At 41.2% G+C, this 26,258-nt stretch overlaps 2 protein-coding genes across 8 annotated transcripts; one reads left to right on the top strand and one right to left on the bottom strand.

Annotated features, from left to right (window-relative positions):
- Window positions 1–325: 325 nt before the first annotated feature.
- On the bottom strand, window positions 326–8,791 carry ECHDC2 (enoyl-CoA hydratase domain containing 2). Of its 6 annotated transcripts, none has more exons than XM_027699035.1 (10): window positions 8,723–8,791; window positions 6,895–7,377; window positions 4,868–4,955; window positions 4,258–4,344; window positions 3,180–3,272; window positions 2,493–2,549; window positions 1,926–2,113; window positions 1,446–1,496; window positions 1,075–1,122; window positions 326–593 (listed from the first exon to the last, which is right to left on the bottom strand). In XM_027699035.1, the coding sequence occupies exons 1-10, from the start codon at window positions 8,774–8,776 to the stop codon at window positions 516–518; spliced, it is 1,227 nt and encodes a 408-aa protein (XP_027554836.1). In that variant the 5' UTR covers window positions 8,777–8,791; the 3' UTR covers window positions 326–515. The 6 variants fall into 6 exon arrangements, with proteins under 6 accessions (XP_027554836.1, XP_027554837.1, XP_027554838.1 ...); XM_027699036.1 differs by lacking the exon at window positions 8,723–8,791 and adding an exon at window positions 7,656–7,699; XM_027699037.1 differs by lacking the exon at window positions 8,723–8,791 and adding an exon at window positions 7,542–7,575.
- On the top strand, window positions 7,994–25,970 carry SCP2 (sterol carrier protein 2). Of its 2 annotated transcripts, none has more exons than XM_027699032.1 (16): window positions 7,994–8,144; window positions 9,688–9,742; window positions 10,305–10,376; window positions 10,879–11,010; window positions 11,576–11,640; window positions 12,676–12,802; window positions 13,667–13,730; window positions 13,973–14,059; window positions 14,644–14,794; window positions 15,288–15,435; window positions 17,021–17,128; window positions 18,940–19,093; window positions 21,641–21,731; window positions 22,325–22,454; window positions 23,818–23,897; window positions 25,108–25,970. In XM_027699032.1, the coding sequence occupies exons 1-16, from the start codon at window positions 8,103–8,105 to the stop codon at window positions 25,201–25,203; spliced, it is 1,602 nt and encodes a 533-aa protein (XP_027554833.1). In that variant the 5' UTR covers window positions 7,994–8,102; the 3' UTR covers window positions 25,204–25,970. The 2 variants fall into 2 exon arrangements, with proteins under 2 accessions (XP_027554833.1, XP_027554832.1); XM_027699031.1 differs by having other exon boundaries at window positions 7,995–8,144; window positions 21,638–21,731.
- Window positions 25,971–26,258: the final 288 nt, after the last annotated feature.

Below are 26,258 nucleotides of genomic sequence, written 5' to 3'. Positions count from 1 at the left end.
GAGATAATCATAGCACGAAGTGACAGCCAGTTCCAATGTGGTAAGCCAGACTTAGTAAGTATATTTTGATAACCTGTAAAGTGTTTACTAAAACCACATTTGCTTCCTAATTTACTTTTGTTTGAAAGCTCCAGTCTAGGGAGGTAAGCACTTTATAAGTTGTCTTTCTCTTCAGTGTTTGTTTTTCCTAACAGTGTTTAGATGCAGCATGTATTCTGCCTTTTTTTTTTTTCAATTTCTTTATGGTGAGCCAAAGCTTCTCCATATTCCTTACTTGACATCTGTGTGAGAGCAACACTGACTCAACATGTACATGCTTTAAGGATCAGGTGTACAAAGTTAAATCTTTATTGGAAGATTCGTACAGAAAAATGATCCAGTGGAGTATTTAGAAATGCAGTCCAAGGCAAGGGGTTAAGTGCACAGAATGGTGTCATAAAAATCATCCCCAAGAAATCAGTGGGTGCTCTTCAGTCCTACTTTACTATTAAAAATCAAGGGGCAGCTAGAAAGTGTTATTTGCCGATAAAGCGCGGTGGTCGTTTCTCCCTGAAGGCAGCCATCCCTTCCTGACGGTCTCTTGTGGGAATATTCTGTATTAAAAAGAAAAGCAAAGCAAATGGTATGTTTTCCATTGACAAGTAGATGTGCTTTTAAGTCCTGGCTAATTTGGCAGTAGTGGTGTAAGACTAAGATTGCTCTTCTTTCAATGATATGTCAAGTCCCAACTTCCACGTTTTGCGATTAGGAAAATAGAGACTGGGTTGTAGAGTAACTCACAAGCAAAGCACCTCAGACAAAGACCATAGAACTATATAGGAAAACAGTTTTTTCCCTAAACTTAATGCTTTACCATCTTAAAATACATTGAGAGGCACATTATACTGTAATATAATAATGTACTGTATTGTTCCATTAGCTGAGACAGGTGTGTGCTCTCAAAACTTGGCACAAAGAAGAATCCTCACAGGAGGAATCATTTGTAATTTGTTAAAACCAAAACCACTTGTAAAGCTCATCCTATAATTAAAATACAGTTGTTCCTTTCAGGAATGAATTCTGAAGGTAACCCACCTGGGCATAGCACATCCCCTCAATAGCCATCCCTGATGCAATGTCGACCTGGGGATGAGAGAGAAGGGTGACATTTGTCTGAAGTACAGCCCTCAAAGCTCTTCATAGTTCTCAAATCAATAAACATTCACTTGTAGTACAGAGTGACCTTCACTCCTGTATTAGAACTGCAGTGTTAGTGACTAGAAGAGAAATTATGCCCTATTAATTTTATCTTTAAAGAAAATCTTTAAAACCTCTGCAATGGCTTTAAATGCCTGCTCTAAACATGGATTATAACTCATCTGTTCTGATCATTTTTACTGTAGTAATTTGTAAGAGCTGCTCATTTGCTTCATTCACCTCAATATTTATAAAAAAAAATTTATTACCTCCATTCCTCTGTTTATTGCCAGTTTTCCCATTTTCACAGCAAATGGAGCCTTTATTAAAAAAAAAAAACCAGAAACCAAACTACAATAAGCATTTAAAATAATTAAAGCCACATTCATTCATAATGGAGGAATTGTTATGTCATTATCCTAGCTCCAAATGACCTTCCAGTCTACCAAAATTTGCAGCAAGTTAGTAAGTATTTAAAAAACATTTAAAAATTGGTGTTTTCTGCAGTTCACATATGTACATGGTGAAAGGTTTCAATGTGTCCTGCAGGGCTGCATGACTGCAGCTGGGGGTAAAACTGTCCTGTGGGTTAACCAGCTGGATGTTAATGCTTATTCCTACAGAAATTGCATTCACAAAGGACAGTTAAGAGACTTAAACATGAGGAACCAAGACTTCAGTATTTCACAGGAAGGAATTTCAGTTGTTGTTTGCTGTCTTTACGTTGCCCACATGAACACCACACTTACCTGGGGAAGGATTTCTTTAGCCAAAGCTAGTGCTCTCTGGTAAGCTGCATCTCCCTCGCTGTTCTGTGGCACTGAGTGATTTACCAAGCCCATGGAGAAGGCCTGTTGTCCATCAATCTGTCTGCCAGTGAAAATGAGTTCCTTTGCAAGACCTATTCCAACACATCTGGGCAGGCGCTGGGTTCCACCTTAGGATAACAGTGAAAACACCTTTTCTCATTTCTGAGAAGTGCCCCACTAGTATTCTGTCTCCTTATAAAACCAGGAGGTTTAAAAAGAAAGGCATCATATAACTACTAGCTGACTATGTCAACGTTTTTAAAGGCATCTGAAAAGCTTCAGCATCCCTTTTGAGTATTTCAATAAACAAGAAAAGGTGTAAAGGGACTTTCCTAAATTCAGAGCAAGTCTGAGACAAGGTTTGGGACGGAACTCTTGAGTCATAGATCTCCTGCATTACTGTAAGATGCTACTTCTAATTTACATCCAAAACACTTAAAGTGCTCTAATGGCAAAATATTTACTGTACAGTTGAGAAAGTGAGACTGAAGATTTAGTGCAGGTCACCTGCTCCAGGAAGAAGTCCTCGTGTGGTCTCAATAAGGCCCATTTTAGCTGATGAAGCTATTAAAAAAATAAATGCAGGGTTGGTTACTTTTTGATTTGTATAACTACAAGTTTTCCAAACTGAACTGATTGATAAAACTACAAACTGGCAATACTGAACTGGAACTCCGTTTCTCCAGGTAGCCAGAAAGTGAGTACTACAGTGCTTCACCAATGTCCATCTCAAGTGCCATGGGGGATGTGTGGTATGGCTGCTTAGCCCAAGGTAGCAGTTTTTTCTAGAACAATGAACCTTGTGTCCATACTAGATAAAATGGAATGGATGGAAGCACAGAAACAGAAAAAGGAAATCTTCCAGTCCAAACTGATTTAAATTGGGAAGGTTAGATCTAGCCAGAGTGCTGATCTGGAATTACATTCCAATAACTGTTTAATTCTACTAATAAACTTTTCTAAAGGAATCCTAATCTTACCTAAAAATAGGTTTTACTTTTTAAGCATGGAAACTGCTTTTCCAATAGTAACTAAATGTCACAATTTCTGAACAAATGCTTCCTCATTTCCTGAACTGTTTTAAGTTCCTCTCAAGCTTCTGGATTCCATTAACAGTCCATTCTCAAGCATGTAAGTTCTCTTTAAAATACAGTCACTGATTGCAGGATGATTCCTACATGGAGCAACACCAACCTGCCACTCGAAGGTCACAGGCCAAGGCCAATTCCAGTCCCCCTCCCAGCACGTAGCCATCGATGGCAGCGATCGTGGGCACAGGCAGGGCAGCTGCAGAACACAGCACAGGTTACACACTTGTGTTCCAGAAGTTCTCTTCTGGAATTTGAGTCCTTAAACTCTAAAGCTTTTAGTCCAAAATTGCCCAAGAACTCATTTTCTACTGCAACACAAAACAGGGTGAACTGTCTCCTTGCAAACTTATCACATCAATGTCCAGCTGCTGCAGTTCAACAGTCAGAGCAAAGATACCGTCTCAAGTCACTGTCACGAGGATCAGTTTTTCTGGTGCTTTGTCAGCCAAGGCTCCTGAACTTGGTAAACACTGTTGTTACCTCACAGTTGGGCAACATGATGTATCTGGAGATTAGCTGCTTGATACCTTTCCAAATACTCTGGGAGCTGGATGCAAACTTCAGACATGTGCTAGTTCTGTGCTGTAACCACCCCTCCCTGAATGCTCCTGTGGGTTTTTTTATTACTGCAACTCTGATTGGTATTTTAATCAGCTTTCACTTTGGTTTTTCTCTCTAGTGAGAGCAGAATAATAAAAAAAAAAAAAAGAAAAAAAGATGGAGTGGAGGAGTTGTAGATACAAACCCAAACATTCCACAAATCCATTTAGCAAATCTATTCAGAGATTCAAATCCATGTTGTTAGGGCATTGCCATATCATGATATCATGAGAGTTTCAGAGCGTGTACTGGAAGTGGGACAACCAGCACAGCTCACGTCTAGCACTGCCTCCCTAGGATTCCACAGAACTGGATATAAAGGCATTGCCATAGCAGGTATTTTATTTATTACACCCATGTGTGTGCACTGCTCTTGTTGTGGGTAAGGCAGTACTGAAATGCATCTTGTCCTGGGAGTGGCAGCAGGAGAGTTAGTATTTAATCAGATCTTTGTTTCAGGCATAAGCTGGAGTCATCTGGGAAGCAACTCCTACGTGGATAACCTGCTGGTTATCCCCTCCTACAGCATGTTTCACTACAGGTAGTCTAGGATAACTTTTCCAACTGAAATAATCCTTTACCTATTTCATCCATGAGATTTCTCAGCCTTCTAACAAATAGTCCAACTTCTGCATCATCCATCTTTGCACGTTCCTTTAAGTCTGCTCCTAAATAAGGGAGAGAAAGGTTAGAATCCAGGAAAAGACATCCAAACTGTGTTCCCTCCTGCCCCTCTCAGAGGACAGACCACTTCATTTCAGAAGTCTTGAAATACAGCATTCTGTAGAGGTTAAGTAAGGTCAGAGGAAGTCGGAGCGTGGACACTTGGGCTGCAGCAGTGGGGGGTGCTCCTCTGTGCCCTTTCCACAGATTCCACAGAGGAACACCAACCACTGTGTGTAAGGATGACAATCCATAAAACTGGAAACAAGAACTCCAATACCAGAGCACCTGTGCTTGAAGAAATGGAAAACAAATAGTGGCACCATGCAGCCTGTGTGGCTCACTCTGTCACACACATCTTCATCATGGAAGCCAAGAGACAGACAGCTGAGAGAACAATGTGGTTGTTATTTGCCACACAAAAAAATGCCTATTTTTCTTTTAGCACACATTTTCTGCTTGATCTGATCGCAGTCCCAAGAGCCATCATGTTTTTTGAGCACAGTTTGCAGAGCCTTTGTTACTCACCTGCACAAAACACACCTTTCACCTGGCTCTTGAACACCACCACACGCACCTTCTCATCGAAGCGGAGCTGCTCCAGGGCACTGAACAGCTACGAGGGAGGGAGGGCAGACAAGGGGGAAAAAACTTCAGGCATAAATTAGAGCAAGCTCCTAATATATGATACAAGTGTTTTCTTTTTGCCCTGCAGGTGCCATGATATTTCTGGAAATCATGTAATTGGAACCAGCAGGATCTTTCCATGACAACCTCAGAATTATGTGTTTCCCCATCTCTTTTTTCCTTCCACTCAGAGATGAACCTTTGCTGTACCTTAAACTCATTCCCCTTCCTGTCAAGGCATGAGCTGGACTTCCTCTAGGATGTATTATCCTTAAACAGATCACCTGCTAAGGTGTGACAATGAGTATGTTTTTGTTGTAATTACACAAGTAAGGACATTAACTTGCATCTGAGTTAAATTAAATTAAATTAGCTAACTTCAATAACTCCAGTATCTCTGTCCAGTCCACATCTGAGATACTGCAGTAACTATTACAATCCCTTTTTCTCCGGGCTAACCTGCCTTGCCCTGGTGCCATCTCCCACTGACCTTCAGCAAGGGATAAGATTTTGTTTTACATTTCCTACAACTGTTCTTACTGCAGTTGGTTATTGATCACAATTCCAAACACACAGGCCAGGCCCATACTCACTTCGTTTACAAATACTTTTCCCAGTGAATTTCTCGCATGGGGTCGGTTCATTAGGATTTCAGCAATACCTTGGTAATAGGAGACAATTTCAGTTATACTTCATTTAGTTCTCTGACACAGTAATTCAACTGGGAACAATATCTGCATGTGCTGCATCTTCTCTTCCCTGAAAATGCATGTAAAGTATTTTCTAAACCAATCAGTTATTTGAAAAGCAGAGGTGGCACACCATGTCTACAAAACCCAGTTATGCAGAAAAACTGTAAAATTCAGCAGCACTGTAAATACTATAAGACTTTGAAAAATCAACACTACATCCAAGAACACGTCTTAGAATCATTGCAGAAATGGGGAAAAAAACCCAACAAACCAAAAACTAAATGATCCATCTTAGATTTCTCTTCTGAATGTTACTTAATTTAGTTTTTATTGTACAGTCTTATCATGTTCAAGTACATTTCTTTAGTGAAGAAAATTCTCTTGGGATTGCTGTTGGCATAAGAACAGCACAGACTGGTCACTCTCAGTTCATGTTCCAGAACCACTAGGAAATTGCTGCTCTATTTTATTTAAACCTAATAAGCTCATCAGTGGAAAGGACTCCACTAAAAATTTCTAAGTCCAGGCAGAAAAATAAGGCCAACATATGTATCAACTTCTCCCTTGCACTTGTGACTTGTAAATTATTATCCAATGGCTTCTGTGTGCTTTGGAAAGAAAAAAAGATCTATCCTGTTTCCTTGGCTGGACTTCTGCTCACTTCCCAGGCACGAACGTTCTAAGATGCTGCTGCTGCTGCTGTAGGTGCACAGCTGTACCTTGCACGTGTGTATTCCTTTGCCTGTGCCAGAGGCCAGCTACTGAACCAGACATGTGTCACCCCGGAACACAGACACGGGTGACAGCAGCACCAGCAAAAGACACAGCTGTGGGAACTGTTCACGGGTATGTAACCAGCAAAACTACCAAGAGCTGTTTAGGAGCTCTTGCAATAGTTACACAGAAAGTAAATCCATTGGCAATCTGAACCAAAACTCAAGCTGTTTACTGGCTCTCATGCATAAATGTGCACAGACATGCCCAGGTCCTGTCCTACCTTTAGCGCTGTACATTGCTGATATCAGAAAAATCTAAGGTACGCAAACCAGAACTTGCTGTGTTGAGCTCTCCTGCACACATAACTTAAGAATACGCATCTAGCTGTTCATTTGGCAGGAGCGTTCTCGGAAAAAAGTATCAAGGCATAACTGAAAGCTAAGATACGACGGACGACCTGGCTTCAACCCGCGCCCTCCCTGCAGCACCAGGTCACCGCGCCGGTGCCCGGGCACTCACCGCCGCTGTCCCCGCCGGCCGAGCCCACCAGCACCTCCGCGCCCCGGCGCGGTTGGGCCGCGGGGGTCCCTCGGCGGGCCCCGCGCAGCGCGGCAGGCACCGCCCGGCCCAGCCGCAGCATGGCCGCTCTGGGGCCGCGGGGCCGCCGCGGCACGGGACGGGCCGCGCCGCCTTTAAGGAGGACCTAGAGGAGTCAGTGACACAGTGACAGCCCGCTGGAGCGGAAGGGTTGTGACAAGTGAGGACCCGTGCGGTGGAAAACAAGGTAGATGCCGCCTGGATATCTGTGGAAGGCAAGAGGTGACGTCCTTTCCGTCCCGTGACGGAGCCGTGGAGATCCTCAAGGATGGCACCGTGAGGGAAAGGGAAGGACTCTTGGAAGGGTGGGTTGATGAAGGTCAGACGTTCAGTTTTCACCGTGAACCCATCCAGCATTTCAGGAAAAGAGGATGATTCCTTCAAGTGACGGACCTGAAGACATCTCTGAAGGAAAAGAATCACAGAATCAATTGGATTGCAAAAGATCTCTGGGATCATCGAGTCCATCACGAATCATCACTGAGTGCCATGTCCAGTCTTCCCTTAAACACCTCCAGGGACGGTGACTCCACCACCTCCCTGGGCAGCCCACTCCAATGTCTAATCACCCTTTCTGGGAAGAAATTCTTCCTGATGTCCAACCTAAACCTCCCCTGGCACAGCTTAAGACTATGTCCTCCCGTCTTATTGCTCGTTACAAGGGAGAAGAGACCGACCCACACCTGGCTCCACCCTTCTGTCAGGGAGTTGTAGGGAGAGAGAAGGTCCCTCCTGAGCCTCCTTTTCTCCAAGCTGAGCCCCCCCAGCTCCCTCAGCCGCTGCTCATAGAACACGCTCTGCAGACCCTTCCCCAGCTTTGTTGCCTTTCTCTGGACACGAAGAGACTTGCGTCATTCCAGCTCCACTTTGGAAGAATGTCTGATGAGTCAACAAGATAGGGAGATTCGGGGGAATAGGCAAGGATGGCCCTAGGGATGGCCATGGCTGTGCTATGGATGGGTCCAACCCGTCCGGGGCCGCACCGGGTCCTCCGCTCCTTTAAGGGGCGTGGCGGCGCTGGCCCGCCTCCGTCGCTCTTCCAGTCCCTCAGTGTAGCTGAGGGCCCGCGGGTCGCGGCGACAGCGGCAGGACAAGGAGAAGGAGGAGCAGGAGGGGGTCACACTGCCATCATGCAGCGCCGGGTGTTCGTGGTGGGCGTCGGGATGACCAAGGTACCGCCCCCCGCCCTCCCCGGCACCGCGTGTGTGAGGGGGAACGGCCCGGGCCAGGCTGGGCTCGGCGGGTGTCCCCTGGGGGCGGTGAGGGGACGCAGGGGGAGCCGTCCGCTCCCTCCCTCCCCGGTGGGGTGAAGCCCCTCACCGCGCCCGGCGCCGCCTCAGCGGGCCCTGGCGGGGCAGAACCGTGCGGTGCTGGCCCGGGAGGCAGCGGCGCCGCGCAAAGTCCGCCCGCGCCCGGCGTGAGGGGGAGGCGGGAGCGCGGCCAAGGGAACGTAGTGAACCCGCAGAGCGGGTCGATACCACAGACCTGCAGTGGGCACAGTGCCCCCAGACTGTCACCGCAGCCGCTGGCCCGCGGCTTGGCCTTGCCCGAGGGGCTTTCCTGGGCAGTTCTGTACCCGGTCCCTCAGCGGCAAGCATAGTTTCCTCCACAGCTCCCTCAGAGCGGATTGCAGGCAGGTGCGTGTGGGGCGCTTCTCCACAGTAACAAGTGACAGGACAAAAGGAGATGGCTTCAAGTTTCCACAGGGGAGGTTTAGGAGTAGGATTAGGATTAAGTAAAATTTCTTCACCCATAGAAATTGCCAAGCCCAGGAAGAGGCAGCCCAGGGCAGTGGTGGAGTCATCTGAGGCCATCATTTAGTGGTGGATTTGGCAGTGCTGGGGTAATGGTGGGACTTGATCTTAAAGGTCTTTTCCAACCTAAATGATTTGATGATTTTTAAAGAGGAGCAAAAGCTAAAGGAACAGACTTTTACAATGATCAACTCGCTGACTGATTTTTTTTATGACCTTCAGTATGAAGGTTCTCTGACTAAATGGAAGGAGGCACTACAGAAAGTACAGCAAAGTGTTGCAAAAGACTGGAGTTGGAGAGGAGAGCAGAAGGAGGCAGAAAATTAACTTCTATATAATCACAGGGAATGTCAGATAATTTGTAGAATGAAGACTTTTTTTTAGCAGCGACACTTTTTGTTAGTGATGTAAAAACGCAGAGCACATGTGTTTGTGGTGGACTCTAATGAATCACTGCAAAGAAAATAGAAATGCCATCTCTACTCCAGTGGTGAGGGGTGAGGTATGATAAATTCTGTACAAAAAGCAAGCATTTTCTTGTTACAAATAGGAGTAGAACAAAATAAAGGGGAAGGGAAGTATTTCTCAAAGTCTTAGTGAAGATTATGATATCATATATTATGATGAATCAGTGACAATGACAGTTCTTCTCTGTCCCACCCACAGGCTTTGCACAGGGTTATTGTCCATATCCACAGCCATGGATCTTCTTTAAGACTGAGCAAAAATGGCCCTCAGCTTCCATAAAGTGCCACTACTTTATCTGGATTTGGCAGTAGCACTTGGGAATTGTAAAGGTTTTGTGCACACACTTTTGGATCAATTAAATTACATTGTTTGCATTATTTAAAGCTGACTTCCAAATTAAATACAAAGCTTTTAAATTTACCAATTTGAGCAAAAAAGATATTAAATCTCACTGTGATTTGTTTTTTGTTTTTGTTTTGTTTCCTCTTGTCAGTTTTCAAAGCCTAATGAGAACAGTGCTGATTATCCTGAAATGGCTAAGGAAGCAGGTAATTTAATAATAAAGCATTTTGTTTGATTGCTGATCCTTATTTTAAGTCTTACAGTTAATATTTTTATTATACATATGAAGGAACAACTGCTGTTCAGTAATTAGATACATATAAAAAGAAAAGACCACTTTCACAAAATCCATAACTGACCTGTCCAACTCGCTGTTTCCAACACTGAAGTCAGCAGGATGGTTTAAATTTGGCTTGGACCCTTAAATAATTTAATACTTAGCTATAGTATTCAAAACATACTTTCATTGGGATGAACAACCTTTGTGCAGGAACACAATTGATTGAATGAAATTTGCTGATAAAGAAACTTGTTCAAAACTCAAAACAGTGTGAAATTGTCCTTATGAGTGTTAAGGTACAAGACTATATTAACCATTTGCATCATATAACAACAAATTTGTACAACTCTCTTTTTCTAGTTTGAATGCGGGAATTGTACATACTGCTATGTACTACAGCAACTAGGGTTGCTTGTTATGGTTGTGAGAGCTGCTTTATTTTTCCTTCAATTTTAATTTGTTTTTTTCAACTTGTAACTGTTTTTTAGGCCAGGCAGCTTTAGCTGATGCTGGGATTCCTTACTCAGCAGTGAAGCAGGCGTGTGTGGGTTATGTTTATGGTAAGTAATGTTTGATTGGGATGTGACATCCATGACAGTTGCAGACATCTGTGTGGATAAAATTTATCCACATCTGTGTGGATAAAGTATGGGGGATTCCCATCCATAAGCTTTGTATTATGGGGGAATCTGTTTTGAGAGTTTTGCATTTACTTTCTTCCTTCTTCTCTCTTAATGGCTGTATTATGGCAACTGGAGTAGGGTCAGTCAGCTGTGATACCTAGAGCAGCTTTCAAGCTGCACCTCTAAGTCCTTTCTGCCCCTTTATCACAGAAGCCCGTTATCACAGAAGCAGGACAAACTTCTGTCTTTAAAATCTGATGAGTTTCACCTTTTTTCTGAGGTTCTTTGCTGTGGATACCTGGCAGACACGCTCAAGGGGACAGTTCAGAAGTTCAAGTTTACAGTTTAAGTGGTAGCATTGCATATATATGGCAGGATTTCTTTTTGTGAGTGGAGTTTGAGTTTGTACCTTACTTTAATGTCGTGTTTCTCTCTGAAGGTGACTCTACCTGTGGACAGAGGGCCATCTACCACGGGTTGGGTCTGACTGGCATTCCCATCATTAATGTCAACAACAACTGTGCCACTGGATCCACTGCTCTGTTCATGGCCAGACAATTAGTAGAAGGAGGTGAGTTGTTTTGCTCTGGAGCTGGGTAACACAGTCTCTATTTCTATGAAAGGAAAAGGAGAGAAGAATCTGCTAAAAAGCCTAGCTTTTAATTTTTTTTTAACTTGAAGTTAACACAAGTGTTTGACTAACACATTTTTGGAAGGGAGGGGAAGAGCAATGCCTTGTGACAGACTGCTTTGAACTGATAGATGAGCGTTTCCTTCTGTTTCTGCAGTTCCTTTATGGACTTTAATACTTTCTTGCACTTAAATGCTGATGAAAACTATAGTAACACTGTATGATTATTCTAGTATTTGTAGCAGAGACATAAGTGCTTGCTTGTCTAAGATAATTGCTGTCAAATGGTTAAAATAAACCCAAATCCTGTAGTGATCTCTCATTCTTGAGTATCAATATGTTTGTATCAATATCATTTCCACTTTGACTCCCTTTCAAAAATGAAGGAAGGAGGAAGGGCAGCTGGGAGGTGTTTGTGTACATATCTTATAATTGAATAGTTGTTAGTACATAGTGTCATTTATAATCACATTGTGCTTTAAATGGCCACAAATTTTATTTTAAGGTTTGGCAGACTGTGTTCTGGCACTTGGCTTTGAGAGGATGGCAAAAGGATCTCTTGCTACAGGTGTAAGTGTCTGAAACACTTCATATGTTCTGTGTTTGTAGCGAGTTACACCTCCTCACTCTCTGAGACATATTCTCATTTATCCCAGTTGCTTCATGATGTTGCTGTAGGTGATTACAAAATAAACCCTTATTTTGATCCACAGAAACTTTTAATGAGTTTTATCATTCTGATGACAGCTGACGTGCAAATTTTGCATGGAATGTTTTAGAATTAATTTTGTGTAATATGTCCTGCTTCTAGTATTTTGTCAAGACTATGTTAAAGGTTGGGCTAATAGGGACCAATGAAAATACCAGATGGAATACTGAAGCTTTGAGTAACTGAAGTGTCTTCCTCAAAATGACACAGCAAATCAAAGAAATAATCTTAGTCTTCCGGCTTGATGCTTACTCAGTTGACCTGTTAACACACTTTCCCAAAACCTGAGGGCTTCTTGACTCTTCTTTGGTTTTACTGGAGAAGTCTGTGGGAGTTTGTTTATATTTTGCCTTATGGCAAACAGTATTAGAGACCATATGTCATTTAACTACAGAACTGCCAAATTTGGTAATATATGCAAGAGGTTTGGGTGAGAAATGTTACGTTTAACAAGTGATAAAAATGAGCAAGGGTTATCTTTTAACATGCTCTACAATATTTCATCTAAGCTTCATTGAAAATACTACTATACAATTAATTTTATAACTTGAAACCATATTAACTATAGGGTTTGAAGTGAGGGGAAAAATACCCAATGTCCTCTGCTGAAAATAGTGACTGTGGTAGAAATCACATAGCAGTGATCCTTGCCTTGAATCAGTGCAGTGGTTATAATGTTAAGCATTTTCTGCTTATTTACTCTTTTTTCTAGTTGGGAAATTAGAAGTGCTTAAAAACAGGTCACTGAAGTGACTGTCCAGTGGAATTGTTAAATGATCAGAAAAACCTTTATTTTCCTTGAAATCCATGGCACTTTTGTGTGATGTTGTAGAGAAAAGGAAATTATGACTTTCTTGGTAACTATTTCTCTTTATAACTATTTCTGTTCTTTTTAGTTTTCAGACAGAACTAATCCAATGGACAAACATCTGGAAATTATGATAAATAAATACGGCTTAGCAAGTGCTCCAGTGGCACCTCAGTTGTTTGCAAGCGCTGGCAAAGAACATATGGAGAAATATGGTATGTTAAAATACATTTTTTCATTGTCTTCTTTTAATGAATTGATTTAAAATAATATATTAGGATTTTGTTTTTAAAAAATGGCAGCATTCAGTATCCTTTCTTTTACCCAAGTACTGCAACTGCAGCATCTACAGCTCACACACGAGGGAATACATTTGGATAAAGAGTTCCCTACAGAACAGCTGGTGATGTGTAGGCAAACAAAACCATCAGGAGACAGAATTAAGGCTGTGATACAGAGTGTCTGGTGATTGTGCTCATGGTATGGTTTGTGTGAGCAATCAGGCTGCATAACTTCCTGCATTTTTAGCTTGTGCCTTAGGATGGGTGGATGGGCTTGGGACTGAATTCCTTGGAAAAGCTGTTGGGTGTTTGATTTAATACCCTGAACTAGGCTGCTGACACTGCTGTTTCTTACCCCCTCAGCAGATAAGAGAATTGGTCTCAAGGTAACAGGATGGACTGTTGTGCATCTTTTACTTGCACTTATTCTTAGACTATTATAGGGAAAAATTTTAGACTCTAATATTTCACTGCAGCTGTTTTGCACTGGTAGGAAGATGAGCATTCAAGTTTCAGTTGTATGGTAATACATCAAATAAAATGCACTTATTTTCTGTATTTTTATGTAACTGTTAAATATCCAAAAGGCTTGTTCTATTAGCTAAAACTTAACCATGTTGAGTAGTCTTTATGTAATTTTAAGACCTAAGTTGAGCTCTAAGGAAAGCCTTGATAATAATGAGTCTCTTGTAAAGATGCTGGTAAAGGTCAGATGCTTATGACACAATATTTAAACTGTTATGTTACCACTGCTTGGGTAAACAGAATATTTCAACACAGCTTTCTTTCCCCTTTCAGGGACAAATCCAGAGTACTTTGCGAAAATTGCATGGAAGAATCACAGCCATTCAACCAACAACCCGTGAGTTGTGTGCTCTGCTCCTGTATTGAACATCCCTTGTTAAAAAATATATGCACCACCAACTACTATTTTTAGAAATGCTTTATGGAGTATATTCTTTACTATGGAATGAGAATTTTCTCCAGCATAAATTCTACATCCAATGCCTTATACGTAGTAAAAACAGCTCTATAGCTGCCTAATAGTGTGATCAGAGTATGTCTAGTGCTGAAACTAAGATGGCATCTGTGTGTTGTCCTCAGGTATTCCCAGTTCCAGAAGGAGTACACATTAGATGAAGTTCTGCAATCTCGCAAAATTTTTGATTACTTGACTGTCTTACAGTGTTGGTAAGGAGAGGACTTTGTATAGTGAAATAAATCTTGATCTTCAGACAAATATGGTGGGACATCTATTGAAATAAAAGTCTGTTTGTGTGTAAATTAAAATTTACAGATGACTTTAAGGAAAACTTTTTATAGATAAAACAAATGTGGAAACTCTGTCATGACCAAGCACTGGATACTTGTTCACAGTGCAATACAATGAGCTGAAATATGTTTTATACTTTGGGGTTCTCACATAATTCTGCATCTTTTACTCATGTGCAGCCATTGCTGTTAAGTGTTGATTTTTCTCTTCAGCGTTTCCTATACACTCTTGATCTGCTTATAGCCAAGTAGAAGCTTTGATTTTTCCTAAATTGAAAAACCTGTATGATACGTTTCTATTTTGATGTCATGATTTTCAAATGTTTGGTATAAATATTACTGCAAGTGCCCAATAAACCTTGTTAGAATTTATAGTTTCAGCCAAATGAAATGTCTTAATTTGTCCTCTTTGTTTTTTTTTTGCTTTGTATTAAAAGATAAATCTATGGAAGATCTACATTACTAATTTAGAATAATGGCATCATTATTTTTCTTTCAATCAGTCCAACATCAAATGGTGCTGCAGCTGCAATTTTGGCTAATGAGGAGTTTGTGAAAAGGCATAAGTTGCAGCCAAAAGCTGTGGAAATTCTAGCCCAGGTGATGGCTACTGATTATCCAAGCACATTTGAAGAAAACAGTTGTATGAAGATGGTAGGTTTACAATTCTGTGTTCTCTGGTACTCGTTGGGATGGTTCTTCTGGGCTTTTTGGTTTATGGTTTCTTGTTGTTGTTTTTTTTTCTGCTGCAGTCATGTTCTGTTTAGGTTTAAAATACAGTCCTAGTCAGTGGCTGATAGAAAAAGGGAACAAGACAGTTTGAGGATTTGTTGCAGGGCTGTTGGTCTGACACACAAAGGAGCAATGTGGCTGGTGAGCAAGGTCCAGAAAATAGAGGATACTCCCCAGAAAGTATTTGCATACCAGCAATAAGACTTAGAATGTATCATTTCTTTCTATACAATTCATATTGTACAAATATTAAACTCTGATACGTGATGCATTAAAATAAATCAGAATACCACCTCCTCTGGGTTACTTTCACTGACAGAATATATAGAAGCATGTTTAAAATTAAGTGTAGACATGAAATGGCGAGCTGTACTTCTTTAATGCTATTTTAACCTACAATTCCTTCTTTTGGCAGGTTGGCTATGACATGACTAAAAGAGCTGCACAGAAGTGTTTTGAACAAGCAGGCCTAAAGCCCACAGATGTTGATGTGATTGAACTTCATGATTGCTTCTCAGTTAATGAGTTCCTTACCTACGAAGCTCTGGGACTCTGTCCAGAAGGTAACAGCATCAATGGACATCATTGTTTTATTAAAGTGGAAAGCACTAAAAATACCCAAATTAAGGACTCCTGTGATCTCAGTATTATGCCCTTTTTTCAGGGCTACTTACTTACCTACCCCAAGATCTCCATCTAGGTATTTCTTTTTAAGAGGATAAAAACTGGACAAGAATTGCCAATAGAGGGCCTTAGCAAGTCACTGATCTTTGAAACATCTTTGCCTCAGCGATGTTGGCAAGTAGTGACCATGCCTCTAAAGTCAACTGGGTAACAATGCACAATCTGCCCAGATTAGTGTAATGTCACTGAAGTGGGTGGATTTACAACTGGTTAAGTGGCAGTGGAGTTTAGTTCTGTATATGTAAGTCAAACCATTAAAATTTTCTACTGAAGAGGTTTTTGAACTGCTACTTCAGTTTGTGATATATTGAAATTTTAAACATATTCTTGCTTTGCATAAATTACCATCTAACATAATCTTTCTCTAATATGTTTTTAACTGATTTTGAGAAAATACCATATTCTGGCACTAGGTGGTATATTGAGTCTGAGCTTTCTTACCAAGACAGAGACATTCGTGGAACTCCAAGAAGACTTTTTATGTGTTTGTAGGTCTTCAAATATTTGCCTTTGAATGGTTGCTTTTGACTGTAATTTTTACTATATTTTTATAGTATCTGCAGCAAAAATGGTAAATTTTTGACATTATTTAAATAGGTACATTAAGCTCTTTAGCTTCATTTCTTTAATTGATACAGAAGAATCCTGATGATAGTTGCTTATTTGCCTGATAAGTCTTGTGCATGGTAATTTAACAGTGCAGGTCTCACAATCTTTAGTCAGTCTGACCTTAATAGTATATGGAACTCATCTTGCAATGGTAGATTAATTAGGCATAGAGATTAATGAAAGGGCATAAACCACACTGTGGGTTCAGATGTGCAAGACTAACCTGGTGTTCTCACTTAGTAGCAGAAGTAAGTTATAAGTACAGGAACCATGGCAGATTCTTTTTAGATTTCAAAGTAATAATGTGGGCCCAAGAAGCTCATGCAAGAATATAGGAATAAGAGCTTGGTTAAAAGGGAGAACTGTCTGTAGTCTTGAAAGCTGAGTAATTCTAAGCACTGGTCTTAAGAGTGGTTTTATTTACTATCTTAATGTCTTAATGCAGGCTTTGTGGCAAAGGCTTGTGTCCAACTTGGTGTTGACCTCCCATGTACTGGGAGTCACAAATTACAACTCTTTTACAAAAGACATAGTTATCACTGCAGTTTCATGAACAAAGTAATAAATAGCTCCATTATATTGGTTATACCAAAATACTGTATATCAACAAAACAATTCAACAGCAGATTAAAAACCACTTTTGTATCAAATGCTTCTCTTCCCTGTTCCACTTTCTCCAGTGATATAAGCAATTTTCACTAAGGTAGTTGGGCTAATTCCAGTTGGCTCTTTGTGAAATATGAGCTGTAGCATTTCCTGGGTTTTGCCTGACATGCAGCATCTCTGGTAAGTGACAGCAGAATTGACAAATCACTTACAAAGACCATTTTTCTTACCTAAATACTGTTTTTATAGGAAGAGCATGTGACCTGATCGACAGAGGAGACAATACTTATGGAGGAAAATGGGTGATTAATCCCAGTGGTGGCTTGATTTCAAAGGGACACCCTCTTGGTGCCACAGGTAAGCAAGGACACTTCATTGAGTCACACTCCTTAAATAGGAGATGCAGCCCTTGAGCAGGCAGGGGCTTCCCACTGGTGCTTGACACATGAGAGCCTCACCATCAGCTCCAGAGCTTCTTTCCAGTTTCTCATTTCCAAATAATGCAAGTGTTAAGGCAGATTCACCACACAGGATTGCTCAAACCTATGTGAATTTGACCATTAGCACTGACTTAATTTTTGGTGCTTTTTTTTTCTGTTGTTACTAAAGCAATCTGCAAACAGTTAAACTTTTTTTTTTCCTAAATAATTGCTCAATAGTACAGCTTCTGATTAATGTGGTTTGAATAACTGTTTTTATATTATGTCATCCTTTAAATTTGAGATCTTGGAGGCTTCTACTGCCTCTGAATAGCCTGTACTAGAAGCCATATCTGTTAAGTCCTGCATGTCAAAATATTTATCTGATGTTTACAACAGAAGCTCACTTAGTCACCATTTACCAGCAGCATGGCTTTTCCTTTTTGTTTGTTGGTTTTGGTTTTTTTTTTTGGTTTCTGTAATATGCTGTGCTTGTTACCAAATGAGTTGGCTCTTGGATAAAATGTGATTGGATTTGTGAAGATAATTCACCTTCCTTGTTTGGAAATGAGAAATTGTCAGAAAACTGGAGAAGAAGAAACATTGTAAAACAGCAAACCTTAATCTAAACAGCTGTAACAGTGAGATAATATACAGTTGGTGATGGAGGCAGAGGGAATTTTTAGGAAACTTTTGGAGAAAAAAGGTTGCAGATAAATGAGCCTGTGGGTGTCTAACAGGATGAGAGTGTTGCATTGCCAGGTTTGAGTTAGTTTTTTGTCAGTTCCAGTGACAGATGTAGAGGTAGTTACTGGTATTTTTGCCTCTCTATTGCCATGGGATGGGGGAAGAGTCATTAAATTTCTAAACCATTCCAGGGCAGGTTGCACCACTGTGCACACTCACTCCTTGAGGCTGAGAGAGTGTAAATAAAACCTGTTCATTCTCATCTATGGCTGGAATGATAAAATTCCTTGACTTGACTCATCTTCTTCATAATGTTTCAGTTGGCAATATGTTAAATTCAGTCCATGAAATGCAGATTCCTTGTCTGTCTTGCCCAATGGACTATGCAGTTGTCCAGGGGATGGGATGGAAGGAAGGAGAAATGCGTGAGAAATATCTGGAGAAGGGCAGTGGGGCTGGGGAAGGGTCTGGAGCACCAGGAGGGGCTGAGGGAGCTGGGGGGGCTCAGCCTGGAGGACAGGAGGCTCAGGGGGCCTTCTGGCTCTCTGCAACTCCTTGACAGGAGGGTAGGGCCGGGGGGGTCGGGCTCTGCTCCCAGGGGACAAGGGACAGTACACGGGGAAGCAGCCTCAAGCTGTGCCAGGGGAGGTTCAGGTTGGAATCAGGAAGAAGTTCTTCCCAGAAAGGGTGATCGGGCTTTGGAATGGGCTGCCCAGGGAGGTGGTGGAGTCACCGTCCCTGGAGGTGTTCAAGGAAAGAGTGGACGTGGCATTAGTGCCATGGTCTAGTTGCCATGGTGGTGTTGGGTCTTAGGTTGGACTCAATGATCCCAGAGGTCTTTTCCAACCTAATTGATCCTGTGATTCTGCGTGTGGTGGAATCGGTCTCTAACTGCAGAAAGAGCTGATGGAACAATAGGGTAAAAGTAATCCCAGAGTCAGGGCTGCGATGAGAAGGGGTTCTCCTCCCTTTGTGCCTCCCAAGGAGATCTATCTCTAGACACCCGCGCTGGCGGGAAGGAACTTTCCCAATGCCCTGACGGCTCTGCGCTCGATGTTTCAGGGCTGGCGCAGGTCGCGGAGCTCTGCTGGCAGCTGCGCGGCCTGGCGGGGCGGCGGCAGGTGCCGGGGGCGAAGGTCGCGCTGCAGCACAACCTGGGGCTCGGCGGGGCCGTCGTGGTGACACTGTTCGGCATGGGCTTCCCGCGGGGACACAGGTGAGACGGGGGCACCGCGGGGCGCCGCACAGGCCTGGCCCTGCTCCTCTGGGCTGCGCACGGTGAGAGAGGGCGAACTGCTGCGGGAACGTTCCTGCCCCTCACCCTGTTCCCCCGTGGCTTTGTGCCTCAGAACTTGGTTATTTTAGAGTTTTGGGTGCTGCTGCGCAAAGAAGAGAGTGCGCTGTTAACTAAACTTGCTCTCGCTGGAAACTTGCTCAGTTACTCTTCTGTAGCCGCAGCCGTGCGGGTGTTGCTGAGGCTGTAACTCACACACTGCCCTGTGTCCGGGAAATAATGCGAGTTGGGAGTTACTGAAAAGAGTGTGTATGGTAAACAACGTGCACTCGGAGTTGGGAGTCATGGAAAAGAGGAAACTGGCCCCTAAAAATGGGCCATGCAACTGTTTCTAAGGAAATGTCGAATGTTTGGAGGAGAAAAAAGTCAGCAAAACAAAACAAACCCTTCCAAGAACAAAACAGGCCACATCAAAATGAATTAATTGAAAGTAGGCATCTGCTAAAACCAGCAAGACATCCATGGGAATAGAGATACCCACTGCTAAAATTGTTACTAGTTTGGCTTCCTGAAGAATTGCTCTTAGCTGTGTTCCATGTGGTATTGTGAGTACTCAGAAGAGTTCAGGTGTGTTACTGGACCAGTCCTGGCTACAGCATTTGCAGTTGCAGCCTTTTTCAGAGTGAGAGGAGAACACTGCTACAAAGGTGTCTGCACTCTGCTACACTTCTGTGCTGAGGTGGACAGGAATGGAGAGAAAACAAAATTTGTATTATACTAGAATTTCAGGAGAGACTTTTTATACACAATTCCCTTTACATTTTTACTTTCAACTTTGCTTAGAAAGATGGAGCTGCTCTTTGTGGGACTTAAAGGCTTTTAAAGGTTGATGCCAATATTTTATATTTGCTCTAAAAACCTGTGAACAGCAAAATTTATCAACTGGCCTTACAGTAATAAATATTCCCCTCCTTCCCAACTCATATTTCTAATGTCTGTTTTAGCTAAACCTGAGCAGGTCCTGGGAGGTGATGATATAATCTGGAAGAGGTGACAAGAGAAGCTTGGAAGGGCTGCAGCCGTATTTTTTGTAGTACAGAGTCAGGAGTGATAATCCAATCACTTCTGTGATCGCAAAGAGGTTGTCCCATGTGAGAAAATAGGTGTGATAGAGGAAGAATGTTTTCTCATGGATTCTCTTCAGACTTGCTCACAGAACTGGGCAGTGGGTGTTGGGACAGTTTTAAATCAGAGGGGGAAGGACTGTTACAGGGAATGTACTATTTTCCACTGCTTTGAGCTTTGTCTTTTAAAATACTGTAACTTTATGGAACGGAGAAACTGTTGCTATTTTTATATCCTTAACCTTGAGGTACTGCTAGAAGTAGTGCCTTCCTGTCAGGAAGAGCTTTGCATGTAGATATAACGTTTCTCCTGAAGAAATAAAGTCTAATTTACTACAGCTCAGGTCACTCTCATTGGTCTTGAAAATTTTTTAAATACTTTGTTAGGTACAACTCAAAGCAGAGAAACCTTAGCAGGGCTCATTTCATGTTACACTGAAGAGGCTTAAAATCCTTTAGTTCCCCAAAGGCTCTGTGTGGCAGATCCCTGACATGGAGTTGCACTAATGTATATCAGACTTTGGAATGAAAGAGCCTGATCTCTTCAGACACCTCTTACGTAACTGATTTATGATGTGCATTGTGTAATTAAGGGAAAGGTGGTGAAATTCCATGTTTCTGGAGATATTTCACACCAGTTTGCTACAGCAATGTACGTAGAACTAACCACTGATTCCAGATCTGGCCTGTGGCTTTAGCAAGAGCTGACAGGAATGTGCATCCAGGTGAATGGCAACAGCACTTGATCCATTTTGCATTAGTTTTTGAAACAGTTCTGCTTTTTATTTGTTTTTGTTTTTTTTTTTAATACCTTACAAATTTTGCACCCTGTTAGTACAGCCCTGGTTTATTAGTAAATTGGATGTGTCTCCTTCTGATGGCAGTGCCCACTATTGCCTCACACTTGTGGGGCAGTGTCAGCACCACACCAGTAAGCTCCAGCAACATTTCTTAGGCAATTCTGTCACTTCAGCAATACCAGCTCTGACTACAGTTTTGGACTCTGCTGCCAAGAGATGGTAATAACTGTAAACGTGTTTTTCCTGCTGCTTGAATTGCCATTTCTTTGGACATCTCCATACTTGGCTCTGTGTGCCCCTGCAGAAATGAAGAGTTTCATGCTGCTGTCAGGCCATGCAGGGTGATTGCTCCAGAGAATCAGGAATAATAAGATTATTTATTTACTTCCATTATAAAATTAATATTCTGTTCATACACAAACTTGATACTTGATGAGATTGTAATTCAAGCTGTCAAGCCCATGAGAGAGCAAGCTTCACTTTGATAGCAGAGTCGCTCTGTGTTGCTGACATGTTTCTTGCTGGTGTTAGGCCTGTTCATGATGATTTGAAGATGCTGAAGATGTGATTAAAGGTTCATAAATTAATGTTTTTTGTTGCAGCAGCGGCCGCATTGCGGCTGTGCCGCTCAGCGCAGCTCTGGACGGATTTAAGTCACAACTGGTCTTCAAAGAGATTGAAAAGAAGCTCCAAGAGGTATTTGACTTATTCTCTTACGTACAACAGGATTTTAATTGGTAACAATGTGTGTGAAACCTGATGGGAATGAAGTAACATCTGTCACTTCCTCAGCACTGCTCATTGAAACAAATGGTACAAATTTGGTTCTGCTGGGCCAGAAACCTTTCTACCTGTGCCATGATTTTAAATTACTTTTTTTCACATAGTTCCTACCTGCATAAGGGTATTTCAGTGAAGGCAAGTTCAAATTGTACGTGAAGAGCTTGCTAGCTAACACAAGAGACTTTGTGTCTGCTGTTGGGCGCTTCCTTTGTAAGTGTGATTAGAGGAAGAAATCACATTTTGTCAGACTTCCATCAGGACAAGGCTGTTAGGACTGTGGTAATTTTTCTTAGTTTAATAGATTTTAATATAGATAGTCATAGTTTGAGTTTTTTGTTAGTTTAGATTTTTTTGATGGTTGTTTAAATGATGACTAATGGGGGAAACAGATACTTTTATCTTAGTAGAAATGGTAAAGGTTTTTAAATTACTTTCTGTTAATTTCAAACTATCTGAAAATTATGTTGAAGTAAATTACTAACTTTCACATTACCTGGTCATTACAGGAAGGAGAGCAGTTTGTCAAGAAAATTGGTGGAATTTTTGCCTTCAAAATAAAAGATGGTCCTGGTGGGAAAGAAGCAACTTGGGTAGTAGATGTGAAAAATGGTAAAGGCTCTGTGGCAGTCAATTCAGGTCAGTGCTCCTGTATTACATCAACTATAGAAAACACATAAAACTAATGGAGATAAATTCGTATTCTTTTTAAGCTTTAATGAGCAAAAATTATGTAGAGCTACCTTAATTAATTTTAAACTTTTCTTATTGCTGACACTTTTCATCCAGGATGTTTTGGACCAAGAGTTAAATGTCTTCTACTCTGAATCTATCTAGAAATAATTGTGTATTGTCTTAGAGGCTCCAGGCAGATCTGTCGTAGACTTCACAGGAGTCAGAATGAAAAATAAAAAAGTAAAAATCAAACCTTGGGGATTTTGTTGTTCTCACCTCTTAAAATTTGGGCCAGAAATGTAATTTGCAGCTGTTATATTTCTGAGTTTGTTGGAGACATTGGTAGGTGGTGAGCTGGTCTGTCTTGTCAAGTTACTTCTCTGCAGGTAGTTAAGCAACAAAACTTCACTGATTTCAGTGCTGTACCAGCTGACAGAAACTGCAAGTTCCATTTTAAAAAAGACAGAAATAAATGAGACACAAACTGAGGGGTGGTGAGGAACCCCATAAAAGTATCAGAAACACAGGATTTGTACCCTTGCCATGAAGGTGTCTTGGCTCATGTCAGAAGTCACACAACCCAGTAAGGCAAATAAAAAAACAAAGACAAGAATGTGTCCTCAGAATCTCATCTATCCATGAACCTGCATCACAAACCTTTTAGTTAAAAACAGGACAGGGGATTTGATTTGGAAATTCATTGTTCTAAGTAATTACAAAAAGAAAGGCACCGTTTTCTGTTGCATGCACAGTTTATCAAATATTTCAGTTTAACAATAAGATGAGTATAGGAAAAGATGTGTGCAGGTTTTAGCCCTTTGGTATATATATACCACTTTATATTGGAGCTTATTAAAATAATTTTTCAGCTTATTTTTAGTAAGAAGATCATAAAAACTTCTGTATTTGAATTAATTCAAATGGGTGCTTTTAGAATGCACATGTTGTTCCCATTGGAGGAGAGGACAGGAAATGCCTGAAATGTCAGTAATGAATATCTTCAGAGTGTCACAAGGGAAAACTCATCTATTCTGATTTATCTTAATACTAGCAAATCTAAACTTGATGAAACTGAAAGGCAACTGTCAATGCTTGCAATCAACGTTCTGTCTGATAGTATTATTTCTTTTCAAGGAATAAATTTGCTTTCACAAAGGTCCATCTTCCTTCAGTGTTGGTCTCTGGCTGTTATTTTATAATGGCTCTTGGATGTACTTAGGTACCATTTTGTTAACCTGTAGTATCAACAGATACTTCATGGGGTTGCAGCTTCTATTACTGTTTTATTTCTCATTTTGAATCTTCACAGTCAACTCTTCCCTTGCAGATAAGAAGGCAGATTGTACAATCACAATGGCTGACACGGATCTGTTGGCACTCATGACTGGCAAAATGAATCCTCAGACAGTAAGTGCAGCAAACATGGGATGATAAGAGGACTGACTTGTTAGTTCTGAATGTGTTTAGTTGAAATTATTTAAATAAATCCCCTGGTCCAAAACTGCTGTGGCTGATCTGAAAAATGACAATTCTTGACCTTGTCTAAACAAATTGGCCATTGTAGGATTAATCAAGAAAGACAGTCTCTGCTCTTCTGAACAGGTACCCACTATCTCAGACATCCTGTAGGTAATCCAGAAGGGGCTGTAATAGTTCCTGGTTTGCAGAGAAGAGGGGGAATTCAGGGTTTGCAGTGTGCCACAAGAAGGGAGGAATGTGGAGCCTCTGTTTGGAGGGCTTTATGCTCATAGCTGGCGTTAGTGTAAGGAGTGATCTTGATGCCAAAAAAACAGAAACTGAGATTAATCCACTGAATGCCTGTGATTAGTTGGATTTTTTTGTTTGATTTTGGTTTTTTAATTCCTCATGTGTGCCAAAAGCAGTCGTAGTGTATGAGTAAAGCAGATGTGTAAGTTTATGTGCTGTCCTTCCAAATTTGAAATGCTCTGGGTAACATTCTTTCAAGTTTTTGGTCTGCTAAGCACATGGTAAATAAGAATTTTCACAAACTGAAGTGTGTCTAGGAGAAGTTTGAAGGTAAAATACATTACAGAAATGTTGTAATGTACAGGTAGAAAATTCAGAAGCAATTGCAGTTTTACACCTACAGTTTGGATATTTTAGTGCATGTGCTTCACCTTTTTACAAGGTCTGGAGGAGAAAAATCAAAATCTTCTGCATCTCTGCTTCACAAACTAAATTTGCAAAATTGAATTGATCAGTAACAAAACCAGTTAAGAATCTGAGCTGAGAAATAAGTTGTGGCATCTACTGTACACTGTGACTTTATGATCTGCAAATGAATGAATCAATTGTCTTATATGAACACTCAGCACCAAAACATGGAGTGTTGTGCCCTGCTCTGTGTGCAGATCCAGGGTTGGGATAATCCAAGAAACAAGCAATACCAAGTTTAGGTGTCACAAATACAAGAATACAGCTTCCTCAGTTTCCTGTTCTACCCTCTAGTGCCAGAAAATGCATTTATCCCTGGATGTGAGGTGTCTGCCAGAACTGCTGGAATTATCAAACCACGCATACGTAACTCTCTGGGGGGGTGCATTTGGGGTAATGTGTTGTATTGCATTTTACAGACTCTTTCTTTCTTTCTTTCCAGGCATTCTTTCAAGGCAAATTGAAGATTTCTGGGAACATGGGCATGGCAATGAAACTTCAGAATCTACAGCTTCAGCCAGGCAAAGCTAAACTTTGAGCTCAGTAGAGTAAATAGTCAGTATTTGATGTTCTTGACAAAAAAGTAGAATGAGACTAGACACTATCAATAATATGGAGCAGACTGGGTTTGATTGGACCTCTCTCACCTAAATGCTGTGGTTAGAGACCTTAATTCTCTTCATAAATTCCATCAGTTTCTCTATGGCTAAGCTTGAGGCACTAACTCTTACAAATGATATAGTGGTGGGGTTTTGTGACAGTTTTTGTTCTAATCAATATGAAAAATTTTATAAAACTTAGGGTTGAATGAGGCTGCTTTCTGTTGTACAGGTTAGTTGGGAAGGAAGTGAGGAAAATTATAAATAGTTTGGCATATCACTTGAGTGAGTTGCATTTTTTAAAAGCTGTAATAGCAGGTCATACAAATGCTTTCAGACTTCCACTCTAACAAATTTGCTGCTGCTTACATTAAAATAGTCTTGTAAAGGGGATCTCTAGCAACAGTTTTTTAGAATAACTGTTAGGAATTTGCTATAAAATACTTTTCTTATTACTACTTTGGAATTAAAAAAGAAATAAAATATCCAGAAGTAAGCAGGAACTAGAATGTTGAAAACAGATGACGTGTGCTAGGAGAGCAGAGAGGGAGTACAACCAATATGTTACCTGTTTTCTCCTGACAAAATCTGGTGTTGATCATGATGAAATTCTTGTCAGTAACATAAAAGCTTTAAGTTCTGTTTTGGGCAAATGTTTTCTGGTTGGAAGTTTAATAGAAAATTAAATATACTTTTCCTGTTCTTCTGTGTGTCTCTTGCTCAGATTTATAAAAATGGATTTCGTGTCAATGTGCTGAACTGACTGTTTTGTTCAGGTTGTCACAAGGGCCGCCTGCAGATGTCCATTGTTTCCTCCTCAGGCATTGTCAGTAGAAAGTCCATAAACTACATCTCAGCCCAGCAGACACATCTCACATCCTCACATGTGGGCTATGACTGAGGAACTTATGAAACTTCCACTTCCCTGGTTTAACTAAAATCATAGTTGGACTCAATGATCCTTATGGGTCCTTTGCAACTCAGCATATTATCT

Source organism: Neopelma chrysocephalum, unplaced genomic scaffold (genome assembly GCF_003984885.1).
Source record: "Neopelma chrysocephalum unplaced genomic scaffold, ASM398488v2 Primary Assembly neopelma1_135, whole genome shotgun sequence".
Taxonomy (NCBI): domain Eukaryota; kingdom Metazoa; phylum Chordata; class Aves; order Passeriformes; family Pipridae; genus Neopelma; species Neopelma chrysocephalum.
This window is presented reverse-complemented; position numbering and strand designations above follow the sequence as displayed.